General features: G+C 31.7%; 2 protein-coding genes across 2 annotated transcripts; both read left to right on the forward strand.

Moving 5' to 3' along the window:
* Positions 1–1863: 1863 nt before the first annotated feature.
* Positions 1864–6421, forward strand: LOC101215045 (cytochrome P450 724B1). Its single transcript, XM_011657080.2, has 9 exons — positions 1864–2175; positions 2810–3134; positions 3933–4085; positions 4211–4465; positions 4781–4867; positions 5313–5391; positions 5528–5634; positions 5907–6028; positions 6108–6421. Exons 1-9 carry the CDS (start codon positions 1943–1945, stop codon positions 6205–6207), a joined length of 1461 nt encoding a protein of 486 aa, XP_011655382.1. The 5' UTR covers positions 1864–1942; the 3' UTR covers positions 6208–6421.
* A 3273-nt stretch (positions 6422–9694) lies between these two features.
* Positions 9695–17618, forward strand: LOC101219009 (pre-rRNA-processing protein ESF2). Its single transcript, XM_031886163.1, has 9 exons — positions 9695–9724; positions 9812–9900; positions 13903–14521; positions 14687–14750; positions 14913–14980; positions 15809–15898; positions 15986–16116; positions 16321–16473; positions 17338–17618. The coding sequence occupies exons 3-9, from the start codon at positions 13903–13905 to the stop codon at positions 17353–17355; spliced, it is 1143 nt and encodes a 380-aa protein (XP_031742023.1). The 5' UTR covers positions 9695–9724; positions 9812–9900; the 3' UTR covers positions 17356–17618.
* Positions 17619–19377: the final 1759 nt, after the last annotated feature.

Below are 19377 nucleotides of genomic sequence, written 5' to 3' on the forward strand. Positions count from 1 at the left end.
AAAATAAAGTAAATAATAGTTATTTATGGGTAATTTTTAGGTTTAAAAGGGTTAATTTAGACTTTGGGCTGAGGAGGGAAGATTGATTTTGGTCAATGATGAGGTCTAGGTCGAGTCTTGAAACTTGTAGAACGAGTCATGCTAAATGCATGTCTTAACCCATTTAGCTCGAGAGATTATATTACGGATAATTGTAAATATAACAATTAGATTCAAAATAATTAGGCATATATATAGCAACATTTGAAAAAATAACAAATATAGAAAAATACTTTAAGTTGATTAATTGATAGGAGTCTGCCATTGATAAACCATGTTGTAAATATTGTTTTATTACTGATAAATCATAAGAGTCTATTAATGATAAAAATCTATCACTTATAAATTTTGTCACATTTGCATTTTTTTTTAAATGTCGATATATATTTAATTATTATTTTTTAAATTGCTATCTATTTATATTACCTAATATGATTAGGAAACCAAATAGGGACATTATCTTCCCTTAGTAGAATTCCATTATAAATATACATCATTTTAAGACCTTAAAGGAAGTCCATTCTAATACTCGAACTCTCTACTGAATTTTTATATACATACATCTTTTACTTAAGCATTAGAAATTGTTTGACAAACGTCACACTTATTGTGTAGATCTTTTCAATGTAAAGGTGGAGTACATTTTTAACATCAACCATATTAATTAGGTTTCCTTATCAGTATTTTTTTGCACTTGTGTATCTTCCCAAAAGCTAAGAGTCGAAATAATGTTATTTATTTCCTTTCTTAATTAAATCACATTGGAAAGATTATGTTTCCTTTTGTATTTTATGCATGGGGATTAAGTTGTGGCTTATGTGTCTTCCTAGAAGTGTCCAAATGTTATTTATTTCCCTTCCATAATTAAATCACATTGGAAATATTAGCTGGTTTCCCTTTTGTATTTTATATGCATCGACAGATGTTACGTGTCTTCCTAAAATTATATTGTCCATCACATTTTTCTTTTTTCTTTTTGAAAGCTAACCAAACATAGACAAAATAAAGTGAAAATTAAAATCAAAACCTATCCCCAAAATACCATATTATATATTTTTTTTGCCCAAAGGATAACATACATTAATGCATTAGGGACGTTAGACCGATTTGGAGAACCATTTTAGTTTTTAAATTTATACTTGTTTTCTCTCGATTTTCTTATACTATGATACTTTTCACTTTTCTCTATGACACGTTGAAATTGTAAGACAAAAGGTAAAAAAGAAAACAAGTATTTAATTTATTTTTCAATTGTCAATCGTTTTCAAAAACAATGGTAGAAATTAAATAGATAGCATAACATATAAATTTAATCAATAAAACTATAATTCAAATGAGATCTTATACCATGTTGGGTAATTATTTCATTTTTTTAATAAAAACTTAGGTGTAGTCTGGGTTGCACCCATTTATTAGTTGTAGAACATGTAAACCCATTTATTAGTTGTACAACGTGTACTGCTCCAATCCCAATTGAAAATTGCAGTGTGAAGATTAATTTTTTAAAGAAATATTTTCTTGTGTGTAGAAGAAAGGATGAGCACCAAGGCGCAAAGTTACACCTACGGATTATTGCTCTTTAAAAAATATGCTTGTTTTCTCACAATTCCTTTAATATATATAAGCACGTGAACATAATTATGTCAGTCAATTTTCACGTACAAATAATATGTATTTTTACCGAAAAGATCTTGGTTTTTTTTTTCTAACATTATTAGTGTGGAAAGTAATAATAGCATACAGAAAGTTTAAAAAAAAAAAAAGAAACATACTCATAGACACAAAGTATATAATGTTAATAGGTGAGAGGGTATGTTCCCTTTTTCTATATAAATAAAGAAGGGGATCAAAGAAGAGTGAAACAAAGTGAGGGGGAGAAAATAAAACCAAAAGTAAAAAAGCCATGGAAGTAATTGGTACAAATTTGAGCCCTATGATTATTATTGTATTAGCATTAAGCTTTGCAATATCAATCATCTTTCACCTTCTTCTTAAACTCTTTCTAGTTACTTCAAAAAAAAACCCTAATTTGCCTCCTGGCTCCATGGGCTTACCCTTTGTTGGTGAAACTCTTAGCTTCCTCAACCCTCATCATTCCAACTCAATTGGTACCTTCCTTCAACACCATTTCTCAAGGTAAAACTTTTCACCACACCATTATGGTCTCAACTCTATATATCCTCAGACTTTCAAAGCTTTCATTTTAACTCACAAAGATTTCTCTTTTTCTTGTTTTTCTTTAGTTAAAGTTGGAAGTTTGTTTAAATACAATCATGTTGGTAAAACGGAAAAATTGTATCTTTGTGTGAACAAATCTAAAAATATATATCATACACAAAAATAACAATAATAACACATACCTGTGATGCATGCATCTATGAAACTTGCACATATTGTTATCTTCCTTCTTTTCAACTTTATGCTTCCATTTTTTTTCTTTCCTTTATGATTTTTTATTTTTCCTATTTTAACTCCCTAATTAATTTCCATATATGTTTAGATTTGTGTTCACTTACACAACAAATCATCAGGCACTAATCTTTCCATATCTATGACTTTAGGATAAAAAGTTCTCCTAAGCATTAAATTACTGTGTTTCTAATAATATTTTAAAAGAATTGTAAATATATAAAAATTTATTAACGATAGACACTATTATTAATAAAAAAAAAGTGCATACAACTCGAAAATGAATCTAAATTTTGGTCCATGCATATATATATATTTTTTGCCAATGCTTTAAAAATGAGTGGTGGATTTGGTTTTGCAGGTATGGGAAGATTTTCAAATCTCGTCTATTCGGTAGGCCGGCCATAGTGTCATGTGATAGAGAGCTTAACTACTTCGTTCTTCAAAACGACGATAAGCTTTTCAAAGTAAGCTATCCAAAAGCAATGCATAATATTCTAGGTACCAATTCTTTGCTTATTAGCGCCGGCGACACTCACCGGAAACTTCGAAGTGTCATTGTTAGCTTCATCACCAGGTGCAAAACCAGACCCAATTTTCTTCACTCCCTCCACAATTTATCTGTCTCTTTAACGGACTCTTGGAGATCCCAAACCCATGTCTCCTTTATCAAAGAAATGAAGATGGTATGTAATCACAAATTATCACTCGACAAATTTCTTTAATAACAAAAACTTTTGAAAATATTTAGCAAATTATCACAATCTAATATATTTGTCAATAGACAAAGATTGTCTGCCATGATAAAACTAGATAAACTTTGATATTTTGCTATATTTAAAAATTAAATATTCTATATTTTTCCTTTTTTGCATCCCTCAATAGACAACGTTTGAGGGATACAAAAAGGAAAAAAAAGGTGTATATAGTAAGTTGCACTAAAGTATTACTCTATATATGTCATGATTGTTAATTTGCAAACACTTTCTTCTTCTTTTTATTTTTCTTTGATTGTTGAAGTATTGATATAATTAAATTTAGGGTAAAATATCATATTGTTGTTGAAGTATTGATATAATTAAATTTAGGGTAAAATATCATATTGTTCTTCAATCGTTGAAGTTGGTTAATTTAACAGTCCCATGCATACTTCTAATTTGTGCAATTTTTAGTTAGGTCTACTTTCATTAAATTTTAAATTTAGTACCTCAAATATATTTTTATTAAAATTGATCAAATAATATGTAAACATATTTTAATTTTTTTAGTAAAAATGTTGTAGATAACTAATTTTTTAAAAAAGAAAATGAACAATAAACTAACATTAAAGACTAATTTAAGATTTAAAATATAGAGATCAAAATCATATTCTAATCTTAAATTCATCTCTCCCTATTCAATTTACAGGTTTGATTATATTGTTGAATTATCGGTTATTTTATGTTCTAAATAACCCTTATAATGTTGTGTTTTGTAATTTGTAGTTTGCTTTAAGCCTTATGGTGAAGGAAGTATTTGGCATCGAAGCAAAGGAGTTGATAGGGACAAAGATATTTGAAGAGTTTGAAACCTTTATGATAGGCTTTGTTTCTTTGCCTTTAAATTTCCCAGGAACTCCTTACTTTAAGGCTGTCAAGGTAATTCTTATTAGTGTGAAAGAGATGATTAACTCACAAAACTTCTATCAATAGATTTTAAAATTTTACTATATTTTTTTATTAATTATATCAGGAATGAGTTATTATATATGCTATTGATTCAGGCTAGAGGAAGACTTTCTACGATTGTGAAAGAGATGATAAGGGAGAGAAGAAAGAGAGGATTAGTTGGAGGGAATAATAATGATGATGATTTTCTACAAGTGTTAATGTCAAATAATTGGAAGCTTAGTGATGAAGAAATTGTGAGTGTTGTTTTGGACATAATGCTTGGAAGTTACGAGACAACAGCTACTCTCTTGGGATTGATTGTCTATTTTCTTGCTCATTCACCTCCTAATATTCTTGCAAAATTGAAGGTATGATAAGACTGTACGTTCATTCTTATATTTATCATACCCACTAGTCTTTCCAACGTATATGACGATATATATACTACTTTTCTTTTTAATGAAATGTTTTTCATCGCGTTGCAGTCTTATAATTAAGTTGAATGCCATGTTTCATTCTTATAACACCCTTATTATTTTTCAGTTTTATTGTTAAGAAACTATTTAATAATTATCTCTAACCATGAATTAATTTATAATTATAACTTTTATAAAATATATAGGTTCTAGTGCTTTATATTTTTAACCAAATTGTTGTTACTTAATTTGAAATTATTGTTGCAGGAAGAACATCAAGCAATAAGAAATGGAAAAAGAAAGGGAGAATGTCTCAATTTGGAAGATTACAAGCGAATGGAGTTCACATTCAATGTAAAAAGACAACACCATATATATATATAATTGAAAATAATTATAATCTTGTTTTTAGCTTTAAAATTTGAGATTGAAGTTTGAAAATAATATTTTTAAGGTATAGAGATCATTAGAAATAAAATGCTAATATATTAATTAACACTTAGTTAATTTAAACCATTATTTTTTAGTTTAAGATTAAAGTATATATTTAATATAGTAGAGATATGCTCACATTAAGTGTATAACCCAACTATCATGTTAATATATAATCGAACTGTCATGTTACAAAACAGTAATTATTGATCACGATGATGTGTCAAAAGCTTGCAATTCTTTACATTGTCATATCTGAACTAAAAAATCCATGATTATATGAACTAAAAAACTCCATATGATTATTAAGTGTTTTAACCCTATTGTTATATTTTTGGCTGAAATATTTTATATGTATATATTTTAGGTGGCATATGAAGCCATGAGATGTGGGAATGTGGTGAAGTTTTTACATAGGGAAGCTATTACAGATGTCAAATTCAAAGGTAATTATCCCTTTTCATTTCTACTCTTTTCTTTTGTTCTAATCACTAATAATATAATTAATCTCTAGAAATAAACAAATAAAAATGATAGCTTTTTCTTCTTCTTTTTCTAATTTGGATTTGATTTGTGGGACAGATATTGTCATACCCAGTGGGTGGAAAGTTCATCCAGTTTTCTCAGCAATTCATCTTGATCCAACCCTTCATCCAAATCCACAACAATTTAATCCTTCCAGATGGAGTGTATGTAATTTACCTTCATAAAAAAGTTTTCAGAACTATTTTTAAATATAACAAAATATTTTCGAGAAAGACTATTAAATTACCCATCTCTTTCAACTTGTGATATATTTTAGTTCATTCCTATATGATAGCTAAAATGGAGTCAAACTTGAGATACACTCAACCAAAATAGTATTTCAAAATTTTATATAAATCCAATTTCTCTTTAATAATTCCCTTTCTTTCTTTCTTATCAATTTGGCCATTGTTTGTTTTGTACTATTTGACATTAGGATGATAAGGAAATGAACAAAAAAGTGACACCATTTGGTGGAGGGCCAAGACTTTGTCCAGGGATTGAGCTTGCCAAACTAGAGATTGCTTTTTTCGTTCATCATTTTGTCCTTAATTATAGGTTAGTTCTCTACATTTTACTATATCCAGAATCATTAATTTATTTAATTTGTATTCTATTAAATTTTGTGAGTTTTTAGGTGGAAGACAAGAGATGATGAATGTCCACTAGCTTACCCATATGTTAAATTTAAAAGAGACTTGATGCTTGAGATTGAGCCCTTGCAGCTACTCAAATGAACAACATTTGTGTGTTGTGTGATATCTATGTACTAGTCCAAAGACTGATTAAGGGAATATTATATTGTATATCTACTCTCTCGACCCTCGACCCTCGACCCTCGACCCCCGACCCCCGACCATTATATCGTGTACCTTATTGGCATTGTTTATGTCTTAAATATTGGAATATACATATATATATATATGTCAAATTAATGTTTGTTTTGACTAATATGAGCATAAAATGTATATTCTTGATTAAGAAGTTCTAATCTTACGCCTATGCGATAAAATCCTAAAATCTTAAATCTTGAAACTTACCGTACAAAAATGTTGCAAAAAATATTTGAAGATGGGTTGATACGTAATTTAGCATTTGTGATTATTTTATCTTCTTCCTTTGTTTTCATTTAAAAATAGTAAAATATGTTGAGAGAACAATATACTTCAATGGGCACAAAGTTTGTATTATCAACGATAGTAAAAGACGAACCCATCATCATGGAAAAGAGGTTTTTCATTTCAATCAATTACTCACAATTTCAAGTTTGAAATATCCAAAGTATTAATATTATGAAATTTTAGATGGAAGTATCGATAAAATGTGGTTTCGGATTAATATTCTTTTAGAAAAATAAGAAAATAAGAAAATAAACAAATAAACAAATATATTATTTTCAAATAATAAACCTATCTGTTACCTATACTGTATTTATATTTATGTTAACTTATTTACCATCATTCTTCTGCACACACCTTTCCCAAGTTCTTAGCAAGTTTTTGTTTTTTTGTATCCATTCCATTTATAACTATTGGACTTAAAAGTAGATCAAATACAGCTATTAATATAATTAACAACCCTACAATAATATATTTTAACAGTCATGGAACATAAGTAAAAAGATAAGGTTGCAATTAGGGTTTATTTACATTCTCACAAATCATAGATACCGGGTATGGATCATCAAAGTTGGTCTTGTTTTTTATATCTCTTCAATTTTCTGGTGTTTTTCTATTTATTGAAATCAATTATTTGGATCTGTACGTTGAATTTTAGATGTTTTAAATTGAACACATTGAAGATAGAATTCAATTTAAATTAAGGATTAATGATAACCTACATAAATTTAATCTAATTTGAGGAAATTGAAATTATTTTTTATGGTTGGGTTTGAAATTTTATTTCTTGGATAACTAATAAAGAAAATGATGTGTGTGTATATATAATTGTGGAGCATGCATGAAGAAGAAAAAGGAAATCAATTTGGTTTCACGAACAATCTATTTACATGTCAAGTGTACTCATCATACACTACAAGTTTTTACTTGATTTCCTAACCCGCAACTCAAAATTGTTCTTGATAACTAACATTGTCAATCTCATTTTCATATCACCTTTACCGAAAAAATTTGGTCTTTCTCGCTATTACCTCAAAACCTTGCTATGGTGGAAATACCAAATCAATGTTTTTGCTTCCACTACCCGTGAGCTCTTATTCCATTCTCTTTTTAGTTATTCTATTGTTTCTTAAGGTACGAAGAAATAAGTTTGGAATGCATTTTTATTCTCTGTAGTTGAATTACTCGAAGAAGAAAGCTTAGAATAAATTTGACGTGGGTGAAAAATTAGAGAATGTTTGCGATGAGTATTTAAGGATGACTAGAGTGAGTTATGGACCTATATTATGGAAAACCTAGTTTTAGGGTTTCCATAACTCTCGACTTACCCATAATCCCCCAAACAAACTCCTACCCATAATCTCCCATAACCCCATTTACTTACACAAACTCCTTCCCATAATCACCCAATAAATAAATAAATAAAATGTTGAAAAAACCTTTAATTCATCCCTCTTTTCTTCTTCTTCTTCAATTAAATTAATCTATAATAAGAGAGTTTTTTTTTTTCTTTTGCAAACAGGAATAAATTAAAATTAAGTACTATTTTAATACATTCTTCTTTCAGTTCAACTTAAACAATGGTTGGATATGAAACAAATCATTCAAGAAATTACATTATTAAATTAAGATTAAACCTAAAATCAACATATCAATTTTGAGTTCCTATCTATCATATTCAAATATTTTAATTTAAGCTAATAACCGTCTTGCTGTCTAACTAGATTATAGAAAACTATATTGGATTATATTGTTTTTTTTTTTTTTATACATAAAAGTTAGTACTTACTTTATTTTTTTAAAAAAGATATTTTTAAAGTTACATTAATACTCATTAAAAAATTTGAAACGTTAAAAATATTTACCACTAGAGCATAAGCAATTAAACCTAGACACTTTTTACTCGTTTTTAAGAAACTATCTTGGCTATAATTAAGGAGGATGATCAACGTGAAAATGCTAATTTGAAATGTCTTTTGCATTGCTTTAGTACCAAAGTTACGAAAAGTAGCCATGTATGCTTAAACTAGTATATCGATGTAAGCATTATGTCGAGATAGACCGAAATTTAATGAAGAAAGAATCTTATGTAAGCAATTTTAATAATAGTTGTTTTGCTTTTATATGTTTTCCACTACATGTGTACAAAAAAAATATACATGCATGAAAAAAAAAAAGTGCGAACACAAGATCGCAACTTAAATGATTAATATGAACGTTTAATTAAGGAAGCTTCTTTAATTGAGCGTGCAAAATAATATATGCATGAAAAAAAAAAACATGAAACGTCATGATGAATGCAAAATTTGGAGAGTTTGCAAAAATAGGAAAAAAAATGATAATAGAGTATTTATCACTTATATTTTTAAAATTGTAAAAATAGCAAATTTAATAACAGATTATCGACATATTTGCCAATTTTGCAATATGCAAAAAAGAGGTGTTATGAGCTGTTTTTTTTAAAAAAATTTGTCATATAATGCAATTTTCCCTAAAAATTTGTACTTCCCAAAATCGACTAGTAAAATTATTTAATAAAATAAATTTATGAAATTTGTGTATTGGATTACAAAATATCGTAACACTCCTACCATAATCCTTTTCCAAACGTGCATACTATAATAACAATACCTATAATAAATCTTGACCTAAACATATACTATCATAATACGAACATTATTATAATACTAGAATTATTGTAACACTAACCCTATATAAATAAGCCATTTCCGCAAATGTCCCCGAAGAATTAAGTAAAAGTTAGGATGGGCAAATTGTGTATTTTTTTTAAAAGATGAAGGGCACACTAGTCTTTTCACTGTACTCTTTAATAGAAAAAATGGAAAGAAAGAAAGAAATTATCTTCTCCAAGAGAACACAACCGTCCCACCCCTTCGAACACAACCTCGCCGACAGGTCACTGCCCAGCTACCGCGCACGACTCGACCGCTGCAGCTTCGTGTGCAGGAGACGCCGCGCTCAGGAGTTTTAGCTTGCACGCCACCGTTCGCCGCCGTCACACCAAACCCACGAATCTGGCAGTAGCTTAGTTGTTTGCTCGCGTCATTGTCTCATATTTGTCTTGTGCCGCAGCTTTGAACACCACGTGCCGTTCTCGCTAAATTTTGGCTTTCGGGTAAGAACTAATATATTTTAGTTGGGTTTCTTGTAAACTTTCGAACACCCACTAAGTTTTGGCTTGAATTAAACATTTTCCATCAAGTTTCGACGTTAGACTTGAATTCTTGGAAGAGATTGAGCCGCTGCCCAGCTGATAGCGAACTCGAAATTGGGCATTTAGATAAATTTTTGGTGAGAATCTCGGTTATCTTGGATAGGTCTTGAATACCCATTAGAGGTTTGTTGTAAGAATTTATTTACCCATGATTTTAATGCTAAATTCGAGTTTAGAAAGCCTTATTGTGCTGTCTAGCGAAGTTAGGATGATTTTGACAAGCTTTTGGATACTTTCAATGAGTTTTCTTGGAATTTGTTTAATACTCATTTAGTTTTGGCATGAACTTGAGTTACCCTTATTGTTTAATATGAAAGATTGAAGACTTGGAGAACTTTGAAGCATTGATCAACACATCTAAGTTCTGTTTGGACAAGTTTGGGTAAATTCTTAAGTTATTGATCTGTTAGGTTGATATTGAGATTGTTAATGGATCTGAATCTCTAAAGTATTGATATTAGGTATAAGAGCGTATTGACATGAGAGACCCAATTAAGTTTGGATATTCATTGTATTAAGATTTTAGATTTCAAGTTTAACAAATTGAAAATGGAGTTTTAGACAAAATTAAGGCATTTGAGAATGATTCGAGTTAAATCTAGGAAGTGGGGATTATGGTCATTGGAAGCATAAACGAGCTTGAGTTGACCCTATGAGGTGTGTTGAGCATGGTTGAGTCACCTTGACATATGGAATAACTTATTATTCATATAACTATTCTGAACCAAATTGGGGAGAGCGTATTATTCTAGAGGATCGAGCTATTGATTGTTAGCGGTTACTTTCAAATATTTGATATGAAAATTTATTTTAGACGTATGGTTGAATTTGGTTTGTGAATAAGTGTTTGGCATAACTTTTTTTTGACATAATTGTATTATCAATGATGATCTTTAATGAAAGTTTCTAGTTTTTCATGAATTCTCTGTTATGTGAATTTGTAATATCTGTCTTTGAACAGGGTTTGATTTAATTACAATTTACGTGAGTTATGATCCAAATGTGATTTTATAATGAATTTGATGAATTATTTGGAAGCTGAGATAAGTAGCTTTGGTTTTTCTAATATTTTGAGTTCTTGAAATTTGTGTTAAAATATTTAGTTTGGATTTATCGATGAGAATGCTTCTGTTTTGCTTATTAAGAAAAACTTTACTTTAGCTTTGGATTGCATGAAATGATTGGGTATGAAATGTATTTATAGATGATGGTTTATGGAGGAATGTGAAGTTTTGTTTTCGAAGCACAACACTGGTGTATCATGGTGATTTTACCCATAGGCTACGTGAATGTGTTTTCATAACGCCACCTACGGTTGTCAGGGGATTCTAGGGTTGAGAGAGGTTGTAACGTAGAGATCTAGGAACCTGAATCTAAGTGAGGAGGTGAATGGAGATTGTGGCATTGGCTTCGGGCCTTGATTGACCCTTGGAGGGTAGCTCTATGTGCATATAGGAGCCTAGTTATCGATGATGTCGAAACTGTGATTAAGTTGCAACTGTTGCAGGTACTGAATATGTGTGAGCTCAGTTTGGACTCATGTTTTCTTGTTGATATGGAACATGCGTTAGCTTCTTGACTGTATATTCAGTTTATTTTGTTGTGGTAGACGGAGATAAGGACAGATTTGACTGTGAATATGCGTGAGTTCAGTCTGGCTGCATGTTCCCTTTGGATCATGTGTGAGCTATTCTCTGCCGTATATTCAGTGTTTTTCTTTACTGTGGTGGACTCGGATATGACACAGGGTTCATGGTAAATACATGTGAGCTCGGTATGGCCTTATGTTTCATTGTTGACATTGGCACGCCCGTGTTATGCTTTGCCGCGTATTTGCCATAGCTCATTGTGTTCGACTTGGATATGAACTGGTTAATATATTTCTAGACAGGCTTGTTACAGTTTTATAATAATGTGTTTAAAAAACTTTCCTATTTTAAATAGCAAAACTATGTATAATGATTACTTAATGAAAGTATGTTTTTACATGCCTTGTTTTTTTTTAAACATGCCTTGTTTTTTTATTAGCTTACCACTCACTGGGCGTTAGCTCACATTTTCAAATGTTTTTCTCTTAGGTAGTGATTAAGTTCTAGGTGCCTATTAAGCCATCAAATGCCACTCATTTCTGTTAGACATCTGCGACATCATACTACATGTATTTGAAGAGTACTATTATGATAGGTTGAATTTTTTAGTGAATGTCATAGGATGTTTGTTTTAAATACCTTTACTTTTGGACTGTAATTTATTTTAGAGTTGTTTTATCAAGTTTATACATGAAATTTTGTTTGGTATTTGGATGATTTTGATGAGTGTGTGGTGAGAGACTTGGAACTTGTTTGAAATTGTAAACGTTAGAAGTGTGTTCTCCTTTTCTTTCCATTCTAGGTGTGGTTAGCCCATTCTTAGGGGAGACTTTGTCGAAATTTTTATAAGGATATTTGACAAGTGCTTTGAGTAGAACCTTCATGAGGGAAAAATCTACAATGTGGTGTGACAGATTTGGTATCAAAGAATGGTTTTGGGAAACCTAAGGGTTATGAGCAAGAGTTTGGAAATCTAGAGGTTTTGCATTAGATAGTTAGCATGAGTAAGTTGCTTGGAAACATGCTCATTGTGGTCTACGACCGAACTTGTGATGCTCTTGTTAGTTTAGACGTGGGACTAACGAATTTGAAGTTGAAGCCAACCGTGTTGAGAAGAACTTTGATGAGCGGATGATGCCTTGTTCGGCTCAAGAAATTGTCGTCGGTATGAGAGTTATGCAAGATAATCCCACGAAGAACTTCAAAGTTAAGTGTTTGAAGGCTTTGAGAGCAACAATATTTTTCATAAAAGACTAATCCCAGGAATGTAGAATATTGGTTGGAGATAGCATAGAACTGTTTGGGGCCCTGAGTTGTCTAAATGAAAGGAAGGCAAGACTTGTGATAGACCACCAATTATTTTACAATATAGTAGGAGGAAAAAGGGAGCAGTTGCACGTGAACAAGAGAAGGGAAATGAAGAAAGAAGTGGAAACCACCTTGGTGGGGACCACGGTTAGTTACATGGGAGAGAGTTAAAAGGGAAAGAAGGAAGGGATGGGAGGGGTGGTTAGTCAGTTTCTGGAAGTGGAGGGCTGTAATTTCCTGGAGAGCAGGGAATGCAGAAAGTGTTCAGTTTCTGTAGTCTGTAGCAAGTTATTTCCATTATAGTGAAGTCCTTCACTGTTTTGTTGTTTTATGTTGAACTTGGTTTATCTTTGTATTAGGTCTTGTGTTGTACTTTGTTTTCAAGACTGTGTTAGTACTGTTTTCTGTAAAAGTTTGGCTGATAAATAAATTAGTAGAACACACTACTTGGTGTTCTATCAGTCCCTTAGTGAGGTTTAGGGGGTGTGTGCTTTATTGTGAGATGTTTAGGTGTAGAGGAACAATAGGGTGTTTTAGAGGTTTAGAAAAGGACCCAAGTGAGTTTTGGTTCTTAGTGAGGTTTCCTGTTTCATTTTGGGATTCAGTTTTGAAGCTTTTTTGTAATTATTCTCTATGTAACATCTTTCTTGATTGGATACCCTTTCTTCCGAAGCTTCTTTTCTTGGATTAAGGCTTTGGATCAAAACGGTCAAAGACTGGTGTGGTGAGCATGTGTCTAGAAAGTCTAATATTAGGGGACTCGAGGAAGAAGTACAATTCATTGCCAAGACAACCTCATATATGCTAAAACCAAGTATATATATTGTTCCAGTACATCCTGCTTTCAGTTGTCAATTTCACAAATTTTTTTATTGTCTGAATCTCTCTCTAAGTTTTGAAACCTCTATCTATTCATGTTCTGCTAGGCTTGTGCTCAGTAAATAAATATGGAAGTAGAATTGAACTCCTTACTGATCATCTGTTCGATTAAGAATTGTTTTTAGAGAACGTTGGATTAAGAAATTCAGAAGTGATTTAATGAAGTTTGTTTGTACAGTGTATATAATTCATGCTTACAGCGATAGAACCCTGATGTTATTCTTATTTTTCTTATAGCGGCAATATATATATATATATTTTTTTTATTGTCATTTGAAGTTGTTAATTGTATCTTGTAGGAAGATGTCCAATGAGGAGAGTTCTGAAGTTAATTTAAAAACTGACTGCAGCCCAGAATCTAGAAAGAAAAGAGCAAAAAGTAGAAAAAACAAAAGGAAACAGTTATTGATAAAAGGTGTAGATGTCATGGAAATGAAAGATGTAGGATCTGTTCAGCTGGGTGAAAGCAACATGAACACTGATAGTGACAAAGTGAAAAAGAAGAAAAAGAAGAAAAAGAGAAAGAAGAGTACTCAACAACGTGTAGAGGAGAGCTTTATCAAGGATGAGGCTGGAGAATATGAAAATAGAGCAGAGACTTTTATGAAAGAGGCTAGTCCTGTCTCTAATAGTGGAAGTGAAATTTTTTTCGAGAAGAGGAAAATTGCATTGGAAGATGCTGAGAATGAAAGGACTGACAGTATACTTAGAGAAAACTCTGATGGGAAGATTCTGGAGTCTGACAATGGAAAAAATCAAAGGAAAATTAAGAGGAAGAAGCAGCTCTTAAAGGAAGCAGCTAATGCAGATATGCGTGGTATTTGTTACTTGAGTCGAGTTCCTCCACACATGGATCCTTTGAAACTTCGTCAGATCCTCTCACAACATGGGGAAATACAAAGAATTTATCTTGCACCCGAGGGTAATGAATAATTATGCATAATATTTATTTTTTCTATTTAGTTTCTGTTGCTTCAAAATCTTACTTGCCTATTTGTTCTCCCATTTGTTCCATTGCTGTCAATTTGTTTAGAATCTATTTTTTTCTAGTTTACTTTTTCAAGGTAATTTATGCTTTCGTGTTCAGATGCTGCCAGTCAAGTGCAACGAAAGCGTGCAGGGGGATTTCGAGGACAGTTTTTTTCAGAAGGGTAAACTCACATGCCCAGCTAATTTTTTTTATGTTTTAATTGTTTGTGTTCCAACCTTCAAGTGACAAATTATAATAATAAAGTAATAAAGAACGTTGCTTGGCTTTTCAAATGACTTGGTTTTAGTTACTGATTTGTATTGTCCGTATATGTACTCTGCAGATGGGTTGAATTTACTGATAAAAGAGTTGCCAAGAGGGTGGCTAATATGTTAAATGGCGAACCAATAGGTAAACTTTTATTTAAGTATACATGTTTTGTATCTGATATCCTGGTTCGATTCATGATTTTTACTCTCTTTGGGAGATGTTGGAAATCATTGCATATGGCTGGTCTTTCGGGTTTCATCCCTCTTTGTCAAATAGGGAATTGATAGACATGGCCTATTTACTTGAGGGCCATCGTAGTAGGTGTGGGAGAAGGGATGTGACAGTTTGTAGTCTCAATCCACTGGTGGGATTCTTGTGTAAGTCAGCTCTTCCAAAATATGCGTGACCCTTTCCTTCTCCTAGGCAAGTCAGTCTTTGAAGGATTAAGATCCTAGAAAAAAGGCAAGTTTTACATGCCCTCAGCAATATGATGGATCAACTTGTGAGGAAGTTGTCATCACTTATTGGTTCTTTTTGGTGTATCCTTTGTAGGAAGGTAGAGGAAGATCTGGACCATATTCTCTGTTGTCGTGAGTTTGGGAGCTTCTTTCAAACTTCTTTTGGGACTATTTTATCCAGATGTTTGGTATTTTCCATGGGCGGGTCATTGACAGCATGATTGGGAAGTTCATCATTCTTTTTGGGAGAATGGTCAATTTTTATGGCAATTGGGGGTGGGGGATAGTAGGACATTTGGAGGTGGAAAGAAACCTTAGTGAGGATATTTATATATGGACTTCAACTTCGAAACCTTATGTGACTATTCTACAGACACTACCTTGCATAGTTGGAGTCCCTTTCTGCGAAGGATCTCCTTCTTTTATGGGCTTGGTTTTGTATCTGCTTGTAGTCCTTCATTTTTTTTCTCAATAAAAGTTGTGTTTCTCTACCTGTTGTGCATGGGTTTAGGAGGAAGGAAGAGGTCATCTTTCTATTACGATCTCTGGAACATCAAGTATTTGAGTAAATTCAAGTGGGATGATCTCACGGAAGAAACTGGTACACACCTCAAAAACTTGGTCTTACCCTATTTTTGCTTACAAGTTACATCTCTTTTACTGATATTGAACATTTTACATTTTGCAGCTTACAAGCACGCCATTCGGGAGCAGAAACTGGCTTTAGAAATTTCTGCTGCCAAGAGGGAAAGGGATTTCTATCTTGCTAAAGTTGATAAATCACGTGCATTGAATTCCATTGAAGAACGACTAAAGAAGGTAATCGAAGAGCCTTACTGGCTTACATCACTACACTGTCTCAGTATGTATTTGGGCGTTTTTGGGGATCCACATATATGCTCAAATATTGATTTGATTTGGAAATTTAACTGCGGTTGATTTTTTTCATCATATTGTTGTACTTGTATGTGTTGTCCCCGTTTTGGAAATATAAAATTTACCCTTTTTTTATATGGCTTACAGAAGCAGAAGATGAGAGAAGATTCAGAGATGAATTCTACACTTGATGATAGTCAGAAACTTCCAAAGTTGATCCGCAGCTTTCCACAAACACAACCAGTTGCAGATTTTGCCGTACAAAACAAACCGAGACTATCTACAAATGTCTTGGCTGGGGTAAGTAATAACGTTTCATTTACAATCAAAACTTCATCTCATGATTTACCCTTAGTAACTAGATTTTAGCTTGTAAATTTTTATCCTTAGGTTGAGTTCGGTATGATTATTAAAATGGTAAAAAGTGATTTTTAGCTTTGGATAGTTACATGTGTGAATGTGTGATTTTGAAATTTTTAGCAAATAATGTTGTTGAATGGCAGAGAAGAGAACACAAGGTTTAGGTGGAAAATCCTAGAATGGGGAGAAAAAACCACGATAGAGTCTTTTTTTATTGTTTGCACACACAATGAAAATTGTGAGAGAAGACAACTTTAAAGGCTCTAGCAAGCCTTAATACAAAAATGAAAATAAACTTAGAGTAAAGTAAAATACTAAAATACCTTCAGAGCTATAAACTGTGAGCAAAACCCCTTAGTTTCAACAACTGCATTAGGATTCTCGTAGGAACAAAACTCGTAGAGAACAATATTGCAATATCAGTCGACTGAAATTACAATACCAATGGCCTCTGTAGACAATACCAATGGCCTTTGGAGCGGGCAGGACAATACCAAAACTACACATCCCTCCAAAGTGCCCAACCTTTCTAATTTATTACGAAGGCACTACTAACCTTTTCTTTGGTAGACACTACTAACTAGATTATAACTATCCTACTAATATTTGCAATATATCCTTCCTAGTATACAAGTTCTTTGTTCAAAAGTATTTTATCTAAAAGCGTTTCAAACTCAATAAATGATGACCTTGGCTATCTGCAATACATCTTTTGTTCATAAAATTTGATTGGATTGTTGCATTGTGACATATTATTTATACATGTTATAATCAAGGTCTTGGATTTCATCCCCTCTTCTGCAGGTGTTTGGAAGCTCCTAGTCGTCTATTTCCCGACTCCTACTAATTAAAGAGATTTAAGACAAGTGATTTGCTTTATAGACGGGCTTTTTGTAGACAGAGCCAAGCAATCTTTGACTTTCAACTTATTTATCTCATTACACAACAGAAAATGTGTAGAAGGAATAGTTGTAGCTTTGATATTTGTTTACTTAAATCGAACTTTTTGTATTTGATAATTCTGGCAGAAAGCATGGCCAAGTAGTGAATAATAAATCAAGAAAAAGTTTTGGATTTTTCTTATATTTATATTTGTTTTAACAAAATGGGCACAAACGAGTTTGATGGAATTACATCACCAAATGAACAATCTTAAAGAAATTAATTAGGTTTTGTCCGTTAACCCATACTACAAATAAGTTTGACTCTTTGTTTTTCTTTGTTTTTTCATAGATCAACATTTTGATTACTGTGTTTGTTTTGCGACAATGTAAGATGTCTACATATTTGGAGATTCTCCAACATCCTAAGAGTTTTTTAAGCTTTTGAAATATGAATTTTCTGAATTCTCGTGTTTAAGGTCTCCTCTCTTTTTTTTTTTTTTGTAATGTATGTCTGTTTTTTCCTAATTAAATATACTAAAATTTTCATTTCTCATTTATTTATTGTATTACATTTATTTCAATAGGATGGGTTCATCAACAAAATAGTAATAACCAATGAGATTGCTAATGAGGTTTTTAGATAAATTTTGATTGCAAGAATATAAATCAAAGAAAAGTAAACAGAGATGAAATTCAATTGATTAAAATATTTAGCTAGCTTAAGTTTCGAGTTATTCCTCAACTTGCAACTTGATCATAAATTCATCAAAATAATTCATGTATTGTCTTATTCAACCAACTCACCTACAAATGCTAGGTGAAAGTCCAAATTATTAAATTAGCCAACTTAATTAGATGAGATGCAAACCAATCACATTCAGATTTTGGTATTATGCTAAGATGAATATCTAATAGAAAAAGTCTATTGATGACATATTTAACATGATTCTTCTCAAGTGGATAGAACAATGTTTTTTTATCATAGATAATAAATCACAAGTCTAACTAAAATTTTGTTACTCTTAAATCAAACTACAATTATATACCTAACTAATGATCACACGCCCTCGAGAATAGATACAACCATAAACATTCAACAGAAAAAAAATCTAAAGAAAATGCATGGTCTTTCTGATAAGACTATCAAAATCTCATAAGTCTACATGGCATCAGGCATGCAGCGTAGTGGCACCATGCCATCAGAGTCAATTTGACTCCTTTTCCCATTGATGCAATTGAGCTTCGCTTTAATTCTATTTTATCATTAATGTCCAACTCTATCTCAAGTAATCAAAACCTACAAAATCATAAAATAAACACATAAAACCTAGAAACAAAATTGGATTAAGTAGCAAGATGTTACAATTTTTGTGCTATCACTTATCAAGTTCGCGATTTCATTTAAATACGCTTGGACCGAGTATACATTTTTTTTGTAAGCGTATACTTAGGAAAACATGTGTCCCAAATGACAAAAGTTATTGTCACGAGTTTTTGGTCGCTTGGTCGAATCGAGAAATTAATGGTTGAGCTACAATACCTATTCTAGTTCCCTGTAATCTCGAGTTTTAGAAAACAATCTGGATAATCATTTACATTATTTGTAACCAATAATCATAGAACTTTGTTGGAAGACGGGTCTATCAATAGTCTCGTTTGATCACCCTAAAAGGAAGAGTAAGCTTGGAAATGAGACCAAATCAAGAAAAGTAGGTTAAAAGTCAAGCTCGAGGAGGGGCCTGCAACAATAACAATGCATATATGAAATCTGAACACCAACTACAAAACAAGATTTTTAAATTCATGCAACAATAGTGAATATAGAAGTTAAAATATAATTTTGAGCTCTATATTTTGAACTTTGTTCAACTTTAGTCTCTATACTTTTAATAAATCTTAAATTTAGTCTTCATTATTAGTTAGTCGATCTTATTTTTAAAAACGGCTTTTTTTTTTTATC

Source organism: Cucumis sativus, chromosome 5 (genome assembly GCF_000004075.3).
Source record: "Cucumis sativus cultivar 9930 chromosome 5, Cucumber_9930_V3, whole genome shotgun sequence".
NCBI lineage: Eukaryota > Viridiplantae > Streptophyta > Magnoliopsida > Cucurbitales > Cucurbitaceae > Cucumis > Cucumis sativus.